The 11537-nt window shown below is 40.4% G+C and overlaps 1 protein-coding gene across 1 annotated transcript; it reads right to left on the bottom strand.

Moving 5' to 3' along the window:
* Positions 1-249: 249 nt before the first annotated feature.
* KCNJ5 (potassium inwardly rectifying channel subfamily J member 5) lies at positions 250-9295 on the bottom strand. Its single transcript, XM_075278561.1, has 2 exons — positions 8350-9295; positions 250-610 (listed from the first exon to the last, which is right to left on the bottom strand). The coding sequence occupies exons 1-2, from the start codon at positions 9284-9286 to the stop codon at positions 327-329; spliced, it is 1221 nt and encodes a 406-aa protein (XP_075134662.1). The 5' UTR covers positions 9287-9295; the 3' UTR covers positions 250-326.
* Positions 9296-11537: the final 2242 nt, after the last annotated feature.

Here is an 11537-nt window from a genome sequence, read left to right as displayed (position 1 = left end):
TTCCTCAGTGCTCATGAGTGAAATAGAAAACAGTTTATTCCTCTTGCTGAAAAGTAAGTAGTCTCCAGAAGTCGTAACGCGCCTACATGATAAAAGTTGGGCCGGCTACAGGAGGCCTGCTGGTTGTAACCTGTTTTTTATGACTCCGGAACAGGTATGGCCCACAACTCTGCAGTCTACATCATCTGGCTGTAGATACACTTTCCCATTCCACCCATAAGTCTTCTCCAGAATCTCCATGTGTCAGGACAGAGTTGGTCAGGATCTTCTTTTATCAACATTGGCATAAAAGGTGTTGAAGCACAAGACAAGTCATTTCTCTCTGCTTAATCTGGCTGTGTCCCAATGCTGTTATTCTCTGACCTGGGGGCTCCATTCTGTGTTCCCTCATTCCTCTCTGGTGTGTAGAGTTGATGGAATAGACGATCCCCTCTCTGTAATTGCTCCAGCTCTTTGGCACTACAGGTGGGAGTGGGGGCCTCATAGGTGTCGTGAAAGGTTGTATAATCCACTTCATAAAATCCTTTCTCCAGAGTAAGGACTGGGGTGAACCGATGTCCCCATAATACCTCTGTAGTCACATAGGAGCAGCGTGCTTGGCAAGTCATTCCTACAAGGATCATTAAATAAAATTCATTAACGTGAGAACACAAAAATTGCTATATGGATGTCATCTATGGTTCACAAAGAGCGACAGATTAACAATAAGGGGTGGTTCGCATGGAGGAATTTGATGCCAAATTTGTTAGGCAGAAAAATTCTCTTTCAGAATTTGAAGCAGATTTTGGAACCCAATTTTGATGTCAATTCTAAAAATCTGCTTCAAAAAACTGCTCCAAAATCTGCTTCCCATTCTTTCCAATGAGAGTTTCAGACAGAATCTGTCTGAAGAATGAACAGGATGTTGATTTTTTTTTCTGCTAGGTGGCAAAAAATAAATAAATAAAAAAAATCTGAACTTGCCTCCCTTTGAAATGCATGGGAGGCAGATTTCAGGCAGAATTTGGAGCGGAAATCAAGGCAGATTCTGCATCAAATTATCTCCACCTCAACCACCTGTAAGAGTCGCAAAGTTTTCTGCCTGTAAACTAAGGGTTAATCGTTCAAGCTACCGCTTCTGTGCTACTGAGCAGCCTGTGTTATTTATTGCCCTGTTTAATGTCCCTTGAAACAGGGAATAAAGTTGGTTTTAGAGCTAACCCAAGAGTCACAGGGGTCAAATAATGATTTATAGCCTCTTGTGCCCAAACAAAGTTATATGGAAATCACTGTAGACGTGTTCTGCCTTCTCATTGTTTCTGTGATGTTTGTGACACAGATATTAATGATGGAAAAGTACCAATATAGAATAACGGAGAATGAATCCAACTGCAAACCATCAGCCAACCAGTATTACATATTGCTAACAATGTTTGGAGCATTCTTTGCGTCCAATAAATGCACAGAGACAACTCACCACAAAAAAAAAAAAAAAAAAAAATCACAGGGGGTAGCTGGTTGTACATCAAATGTCCGATTATATGTGACTGTCGGCCACCCCTCAAACAATCATTGCCAGTTAGATTTGTAGTTAGGGCTCACTCTGGGTGGCAGCGGTCTATACCCCACAATTTCCAGGCATAGGGATGTAATTATTAGCTTGATGCCAGTTTTCTTTTTTAATTTGTGCCTGTCAGGCCTTTTCACCAGAAATATTTAGGAAGTGACAAGCGGGACAGATTTCCAGCCATGAAATGACACATTCTGTAGCACCATAAACAAAGTGTTACTCATTCATGCAGCGGTTAATGTGAAAACAGCAGAACTAAAAATCACAAAGTGACGATTTCACGGATCATAAAACTTATTAACATAATTGGATTAGGAAATACTAATGATGTTAATGGGATTTACACCATTACAGACAAGACATCTATCAACAGATAGACAAACTGATAACAGAGTAAGAAGCCTACTGATTCAGTAGCAAACAGAAAAGAACACAAAAATAATAAGATACAACACAAATGAGGATGAAGAGGCGGCTGCGGCCCTCAGGGGAACACAAGCAGGGGAGGAGGACACTTAGTTTTTTGGTTTGTTAGTCCAGTTATGGGCTTTTTAGTAGTATAAGGGGTTGTTAAGGTGCATTATGATGTGGGGAGGGGAATCATTTATATAAGGCGACATTATGAGCACAAGGGTGAATGGTCATTTAAATAAGTGTCATCAGTTGTACAAGGTGTCATTGGGGGCAGTATTTATTTCAGGAGCATCAAGGGTATAATATAAGGGAGCAATTTAATGAAGGTGGCACACACACACACACACACACACACACACACACACGCGTGTGTCATGGTCATATCAAAGAGATGATCATCAGGATGGACTCCTGAGTGTTGGAACCCCACTGATTTTATTTTTGATTGATAATCTGTAAAACCCCTTTAATTAGGAAACATATGGGGTAATAATTTAATAAATGTCCCTATGTACCCCCTTAAATAGTGCCCCTTATTAATAACTATGCGCTCGGGAGTATTATGATATATTATATAACCTCCCCAGAATGAATTATGGGCAGCAGCAGGAGTGAGACTAAGTAAGTGGGGAAAACGTGCGTCTGGTGCCTGTAAAGATAGCAACGCAGATCTCTTTGGTTCCTCAGCTTTTCAGAGAAAAGTCAAATGCTGTAAAAAGTAGTAATGGCTGTCCAGATAAAAAATATGAACAATCATCATCAGCAGAGACATCACCCGTCACAAAGTTTCTTGTACTTACTCTCGTAAATGGCCTGCAGAGGCGCTATCTACCACTATATGGTCACCATATAGAGATGATATTGGTATATCTTAGCTGGGGACCCACTTGGACAACTTTGCCATTGCTTTGCAGAATCCCTAGGTACGCCTCTGTAATGGTGTGTAAGGATCTTTGTGTGAAGAAAGTCCCTACACTCAAAATGTGACTAGCAAATGTCCAATTCTAGCCAACATCCTGAACATTTTTTGGACTTTGACTGAAAAGCCAAAAACGTTTTTTTTAAGTAAAAAAAAAGTCTGACATATTTCTGTAACGATTCAGATCCTCAACCAAAGTAACCTAACCTAAATTTTGACTCTCCATTTTTGAGGTCCTGCTGGCTTCCCCTTCTGTGTCTCATATCATGTCACTGGGGTCCCCTGGAGGGCAGAAGCAGAAGTAGATGCTGCTGTGAGCAGGAGTGGGGATTGGTAGGTGAAGCCGCAGGTTGGCAGCAAGAGCATTTGTTGGAAGAACCCCAACAAATACAGCTATTATTATACTTCGGGATCTTTTCAGACCCTGGACTATAATGATCAGAGGCCCAGAGGAGGTGAGAAAACATAAAAACCAATGTTAATCACCTCTCTAGCTTGACTCCCTTCAATCTTCAGACCTCTTTAGTGACGTCCTAGAGGTCACATGGCCCAGAACAGGACCATTATGTGTTGTGATGCCAGTTTAGCCCACATAGCATCCGTATCGACATTGCCCCCCACCCCCGGGCCTCTGATCAGTTCTTGGCTAGTCCACTAGGGGCATAATACTGTGTGGAGAGGCTGTATAGGGGGAATAATACATACATCTCCCCCCCCCCCCCTTATACTGTATGGAGGCCAGGAAAGGGGGCACTATGCCCCCAAAAATAAAAGGTTTGCTGGGGGCCCCCAATCTTTGCTAGTTACACCCCAGCTCATAGCTAGGAATTGTCAGAAGGATCAAGCAAAACAAGTAGTTGCTGCCACTCAGTTGCAGATTCATGGATGGGGTTAAATCCAATGCGTGTTACACAGCAACAACAGAGAAGACTGATCCACAATAAAGATATCTCTAGAATCCACAGTATTCAGCAGGACTGGCAGCTAATGACTGGGGAGCCTTCTCCAAGTAATAGCAGGACTGTTCTGTCAAATCAGAGATACAAGATGAGAGGAATCAGAGTAGTGAAGATAGTAATAGCAACATAAAGGCTTCAGGGGTTTCTCATAGGAAATACAAGAGCAGAGTATTTTAGGCACCTGCCATAGAAAAATGGCACATTTTAAGAACACTAAACCTAGAAATAAACACTATATGCAAGCAAGAGATGATCATGTGACCAGCGTTGGTCTGGCCGCAGCATTCCTACATGTTTCTGAAACAATGTTGTAGAATGCCAAGTAGAATAAACAGAGAGAAAGCACCGAGCAATGCCTTATGTATTACCGTTTATGATAACCGAGATAGGAGAATAAATGCCAATTGGCTGCTCACGTTTTGGCAATGTGAACAGGTCACAGCACCCATAGAAGACATTTAAGATAAAGTGAACTGAAGACGTCTCAGTACAGGTGGATAGGACCAAGAATCAGAGTCACCAAAGGCAACAGTGGAGTTAGAAATAGATCAGTGCTTACCACTACAGTAATTCGTAAAAAGGTTTCTTTATTGAAGAGATTAATCCAATAAAACACATTGCATTTTGGAGTTGATAAACTCCTTTCTCAAGTGTAAGAGATGGCTATTTTATTGACTTGATCTCTTATAAAGAAACCTTTTTCCGGATTGCTACTGTGGTAAGCGCTGATTCATTTCTACATCCACTGTTGCCTTCAGTGACTATGACTCTTGGTCCTATCTTCCCCTACAATATTGTAGAAATCCTGCAGAGAATATGTACAGTTACATTATCTTTTGCTACAAATTCTATCCAGAATCTGCCTGAAGACACCAAAAAATAAGCATCCCGCTTGTCCTCAACATGAATTCTGAGGCAGAATCACTCACAGAATCCAGGGCACAAGCCTTAAACGCACTAATCGTATTGGAGGAATTAAAACTGGTGATTCTTACACCAGTCTGAAATGGATTCCCCACCAGTTGTACAACTCACTAGAGTTACTAGGAGGCTCTGGCATTTAAGCAATTCTAGATTCACCTGGTATCCACCTACCCAGGCACATGCCCCACTCCGCCAACTTAATAAAAAAAATAAGTGGTGAGCGGGGCACAGAGGCAGAGATGCTCCACAGTGTGCCACAAATACAGAAAACTGAGGCACATTTTTGGATAATTTTTAGGTGCAAACCCCTTAGTAAATGTGGGCCCTTTTATCTGGGGCCAATCAGCAAGGAAACCCAAAGCTCAGCCCTGGATTACAGAATTCAAAGGGCCAGAAAATGGAGAGGAATTGGAGGTGAAAGATTTCCTCAAATTACTTTTCAATTTCTGATGTGTGAATGGGTCCTTAATCTCCTGCTTATTGGCTTCATCTTATTTCAATCTCATTTATTTTTTTTGTTCATCCCCCCTGCATACAGAGTACAGCAGGCAGGCTCCTGCTTTATCAAGTTGTCTTGCAGCCTGTGAAAAGGACGAGGAAGAGAAACTTAACTGAGCTCCTTGGAAATACAAATGGTTATTTATATAAAAAATGTCAGCATATTTATGCAGTTTCAGTTGTAATAAGAGATAAACTATGATTAGAGGAAAGGAGGAGAGTTTTTTTTTTTGTGCATGTTCTCAGTTTAGAACCAGGTAGTACAATGTGATCGCCACTATGTTTATCTACAAACATGCCGTAGTTCCAGTCCATTATATAAACAATTATATACTTGTTTATACATGATATAACATCCTACATGTGAAGTGTTCATACGGTATATAGGCCATAGGCTCTGTTTACATTGCATTACGCCTATAAATCCGGTGCATAGTGATAATATACTGCCAAATACCGTAAGGTGTCCATCAATTTTTGTTTTGTAGATTGCGAGCCCCATATAGGGCTCACAATGTACATTTTTTCCCTATCAGTATGTCTTTGTATCAGTATGGGAGGAAATCCATGCAAACATGGGGAGAACATACAAATTCCTTGCAGATGTTGTTCCTGGCAGGATTTGAACTCAGGACTCCAGTGCTGCAAGGCTGCTGTGCTAACCACTGAGCCACCATGTTGCCCCACGGTTTCCACCAATTTCTATGGGGAAAAGACAGTACAACGTGTGTCGTGTTGAATAAGTTTCAGAGGTTGCATCTAAATACCCAATAATGTAGAATGTAACACCAAATGGCTGACATAGATCCAAAAGAATTTTTTTTTTTTTGGTTTTATAAAAAAAAACAAAACTAAATATTCTTCATCTGCATGCTGTGAATCTTATGTGAACAGATCTTTACTCTAAACAACTGAAGATATATTATATACCATTCTTTCTCAACAGTCCTGGTTTTTAATTTTTACTGAGGACTTCTATAACTTTTTGTTGCAAATACAGGTAGATGAACCTCTACGGGTAGTACTGGACTGGGATCTACCAACAGTATTTTTATTCCAGCAGCTGATAATATATAAGTATTACCTCCCATTTCCAAACCTCCCTATAGCCTCCAATTTGCAAACTCCTAAAGTGCACTGACATGTTTTTCAGTACTAGCCTGCTATGTAGGCCTTATGCTGGGCAATTTTTATCTTGTGGCACTCTCAGTAGTCTCCTGACTAACTCTTGCCTTAGGCTAGGGACCCCGTAGTGATGTACACAAGAGGATTGGTGATGGGGGACCCCCCACAGTGATCATAAGGAGTGCATCTATATAGAATAAAATGGGTAGTTTGTAATCAACTTTATATAGAAAAGGTTTTTCTTGACCTGAATCAGAATTTATTAAAGAAATTAAGTTTAGTTACAATTTACAAAGTGCTCGTTTTGTCATTTATTTGCCTCTTTGTCACTGTGAGATCTGTACAATAGAACTCTATGAGGAGGGACTCACTTCGGCTATGGTAAAACCCTGGAGCAAAATGGGTCTTTTCCGTATCGCTGACCTCATCAACCCGTTGTCCTTGGAGATCAGGCCTATTTTGTAACTTACTTGCACTTACCCACTTCTGAATGGCTACACTATCGTCAGATTGTTAATTTTACTCATACCCACTTTAGCTCCTTGAAGGTATCACGGCCGACATCATTTCAAAGACTCTGTCGTGCTGGTACCTCCACAGCTGGCCTTATTTCTGTTATTTATTGCATCCTCACATCTTCTGGGGAGCGGAGCTCAGTATCTCATAAATATATGGAGAAGTGGTCTAGGGCATTGCATGGGCAGATCTCACCCTCCCAATGGCAAATTATCTGGTTTCGTGCTGCCAAGTCCTCCAGCTCTATTACGTTCCGTGAGACCCAATACCAGTTGTTAATGCATTGGTATCATACCCCTGCCTTACTTCATTCTGTTAACCCAAGTATTTCCCCTCACTGTTGGCGATGTGGGTCAGAGGTGGGCACCTTGTATCACATTTTCTGGGAATGCTCGGGGATTTGCCCCTTATGGTTGGAGGTTAAGTCCCTTACGGGCGCTTTGTTTAACTGTGAAGTCCCGCTCGATCCCCTCTTATATGTCCTGAACCTCCCGCCTGCACATCTTAGCAAACACAGTCTTCCAAATTGTTCCTTTATCTATGCCCCGCAGCTAAGACGCTTATTGCCCTCCATTGGAAGAAAGTCTCCCCTCCTTCCTACCCGGACCTTATTGCCCGGGTGAAAGATGTGCGCAGCCTGGAGAATTTGAGAGCCTCACTCAATCATACCGTTGAGGCTTTCCAAGTTATATGGGCACCCTGGGGCACATACTGTACATTAAATGGTCTCTGACACCCCCACCCCCCCTCACTTTCTTAGTTTTGTTATCTGTGCTTTGTATTCATTACAGGGATGATTAAGTGATATTTTCCTGGTTACTTTTTGCCATATGTTCCCATTCCTTCTCTCTGTTTGTCCCTGGTTTCTTTGATGTTTTGTAAATTTAAAAAGTTTTTTCAATAAACATTACAGTTTAAAAAAAGAACTCTATGGGGAGAGGAGGGGGAGGGAAAGGAGAGCGCCTCAAACAGAGACACATTAGCAATGTGTAGCAACACGTTTTCTTTCACAATACAGCTAGATTATCAAGAATTATATTCCAACCTTCTCCTGAGAGATTCATTTAATACTGTAGAAGACCCCATTACCTGTCACTTTCCTTCTCATTTTCTCCAATCCCCTCCATAAAGCCCACTGTAAACTGTGTAGTAAGTCCTTAAAGACACAGGCACTCTTCTTTAGTGAAGTATATTACAGTGTTTGTTCCCTTCATCCGCACTATTGACTTTATGTAAACTATTAAAATCCTACTCCGTTTATTATATAGGAGTGAGGGTTTCTGTACACCGCCTCTCCGTATATAGTGCAGTGTACAGTGTCATTCACCACTCTTGCACAGGTTCAGGGGTGAGGGCTCCTGACAAAAAAGAAGTCTACAATTCTTCCTTTCTTAAAATGTGTGTGCACTACAGCATATACAACCAGAGTCGAAGAAAAGACTTACCTGTAGCTTCCACCATTCCTTCTAAAATGACAACAATTTCAAAGTCTTCTGTTTCCAACTGAGAGCGAGACATTTCCCAAAATGGACTCTTCTCATTGATTTCATGTGAAATGATCAAAGGAGAGACAAGGAATAGGCGGTCATCCCCAGTGTCAAACCCAACATTGATATCTGTTTGATTTAGAGGGATGAATTCTCCTTCTTTTGTTTGCTTAGATTTGATGAGTTTGGCTCTGATTGAGGCTTCTACAATATGGGAACTTCGGAGGTCTCCAACACGAAACATCAGACACAGTTTTCCATCCCTGAGAGAAATGACTGCATTATTTGAGAACATGAGGGTCTCGGCCCGTTTCTTTGGTTGGCTTATTTTAACAAACATGCAACCAACCATCAAGGCATTAACAATTGAGCCCAGTATGGCTTGAATTAACAGCAGAACAATTCCTTCAGGACACTTCTCCGTTATTACCCGGTATCCATAACCAATGGTAGTCTCTGTTTCAATAGAAAAGAGAAATGCAGACACAAATCCATGGAGATTCTCCACACAAGGGACCCAACTTTTGTCACCTATATGTTCAAGATCTCCTCGGATATAAGCAATAAACCACCAAATAAGTCCAAAAAATAGCCATGTGACAGTATATGCCAGAGTAAAGATGAACAGGCTAAAGTGCCATTTGAGGTCCACTAGAGTGGTGAAGAGGTCACTGAAGTATCGGTAGGTCTCTTTGACATTGCCATGGTGAACATTGCACTTGCCATCCTTCTCCATGTACCTTTGCCGTGGCTTTTTATGCTCTGACAACATATGGGACCTTTCCACAGACAAGGCTGGATCTTCTCGAGCCTGTTTGGGCAACTTTTTAGGTTCCCTGGGAATTATGTCGACTGCAAGGTCCTGATCCATGGAAACTCTCAAGTCTCGTGCCATGATGGGTGAATAGCTGCTGGATGACAAAAGAAATCTCACATTGAAATCAAGGTCTGAAAAAAAGTATTGGCACTCAAAATATATACACACACACACAAAAAAAAAATATATATATTGGTTTGTGCTACTATCTAGAGACCATTAGCCAAGTGAAAGATTCTGGTGCCTTAAATAATGGCCACAAGTAGAAAACCAATAGTGGAGAGGAACAAAATCTAATGAAATAGCAGTGGTAAGAGTAGTTTGCTTTCATGTTCTTGACAATCTGTGCAGGCCAAAAATGGGAAAAACTAACACCATAAGAGTCAGCACCCCTCTTGCCACAGTGAGGCATAGGCACAGTCAGTGTATTCAATATACATAGTGGACTAGCCAACAAAGTCAAGAAGCTCTCATTATGAGGAGCTGGCACAGATCCTGCAGGGAGCACCAACCAGATGGAAGTGAGGCACAAAGTGAAATAAAAAAGGTTGTGGTCTACAGAGGCAGGTCCCCCCATAGTTAATACATATAGTGCATTGAAAACAAACTTATTTGCTCATATACATCGGGGGAGCCTAGAGATGAAGTTTTCCCACTTCTTTAAAAACTACCAAATCCTTTTTTCCCTTCACCCAGTCTATTTCAGAACTAGTGAAATTGTTTGTCCAAATACAGTATCTGGGATACAGATGTAAAAAAGGACTTTCTTTCCTGAGAACCATCTATATTTTTCATGGTCCATACATCAGAAAATTGCCCCTAAGTGGTCACTAGGTACAAAATTTGTGACACACATTTAACCAAATAGAAATAGCATCTTTACCTTTAGACTCGCACTTACACAAGCCTCAAATTTCTCTATTATGTGACTGCTTGGTGTTCCTGACACAAGAACATAATGACACTATGGTCAGAAATGATTGGTATTTGGAGAGGTTTTTTCATATTAGGATCTCTGCTGGAGTATCAGTTAGAAAAAGCTAAGTACAGATGACATTGGGAATATTCGCAATTGATTGAGAGGCTGCTCTCTGAAGTCCTGTAACCATCAATCACCAAGTAATGGATTCATCTCCATTATTACTTTTTAACCTCTGCTTTCCATTTATATTCTGGGTGAAGATGAAAAACCTACATAAGATGTTGAAAATGGGAAAAGGTCATTCCATTAGGTTTTGGCATACAAACCAAGCAAGTCTTATTTCCTTACAGTCAGTAGAGGTTTTCTGCTTTACAAATGTGTGGTACATTGTGTGTAGAATACTCTTCATATAAGAATAAAGAGGTTATCTAAGACAATGATGTATAACAGAGCAGAGCAGACCAGGGGCTAAGGTCCCATGTGGAAATACATGATGGAATTGACAAATGCAGCCTAAAATAAGGTGGAAATTGTACTTTTATCTTAATACAAGAGAGCCACATAATAAAAAACAAACAACTATATATCTATATATATTTATATCTATATCTATCTATCTATCAATTTATATTACAGGGTTAAAATGTAATGTAAAAGACAGACATTACAAGTACGAGGGAGCAGTCTACATATAGGAATAGTTGTGTGGAATAGATTAAAAATAAAATTAAAGATAAAATGTGCGCAGTCTACAGAATAGTGTTATTTACTAAGAAAGTCTCAACATTTCAAACATAATATTAGTGCTTATATAAATGAGACCAGTGCCAAAATATAAGGTTTCCCTCACTGACCGTGAAGACCACATGACCCTACAAAACCCGGAAATATCTTGATGTGTCTAACACTGATTCCATATACAGCATAAAATCAGGTTTCTCAACCTAAGTTATGTACCAAGATTAAGACACTTCCTAAAAATTATAGCTGTCACCAGCATTACCCTTGGGGACATCAGCTCTGAACTATTCACTGGGCTGTCACTGGCTGTATAATCTGGCTTGAATTCTGTACAATCTCAAAGGTTGTGTTCACATCTGTGTTGCAAAGACTGTCAAAAATGCCAGGACAATATTGCACATCATACTGCACTGTATTGACTTGTAAGCCAAACAGGTATACTCCATATTAGTCAATGAGATCATGAAACCAGAGTTATAGAGTCTGGCAAGCCAAGGGTGACTCTGAGTCTTCTATTTTTCCACACTCCAACTAATACAGAAATAATAAATTAGTTCTCACTGTACTTATAGATAAATAAAACCCTGAATGAAAGCGGATAACACGTAAAAAAAAATCTAAATAACATTTTTAAACCAAAATTCTTATTATAACATGTAAATGGAT

Source organism: Leptodactylus fuscus, chromosome 6 (assembly GCF_031893055.1).
Source record: "Leptodactylus fuscus isolate aLepFus1 chromosome 6, aLepFus1.hap2, whole genome shotgun sequence".
Classification (NCBI taxonomy): Eukaryota; Metazoa; Chordata; class Amphibia; order Anura; family Leptodactylidae; genus Leptodactylus; species Leptodactylus fuscus.
The sequence above is the reverse complement of the archived record's forward strand: the minus strand, read 5'-3'. Positions and strand labels throughout refer to the sequence as shown.

What these genes read in the sequence shown, in the direction of transcription:
- KCNJ5 (XM_075278561.1), bottom strand. Translation starts at nt 9,286, where the DNA reads ATGGCACGAGACTTGAGAGTTTCCATGGATCAGGACCTTGCAGTCGAC. An exon ending in AGGAATGGTGGAAGCTACAG is followed by an intron (nt 611 to 8,349) that starts GTAAGTCTTTTC and finishes TGATCCTTGTAG; the next exon opens with GAATGACTTGCCAAGCACGC.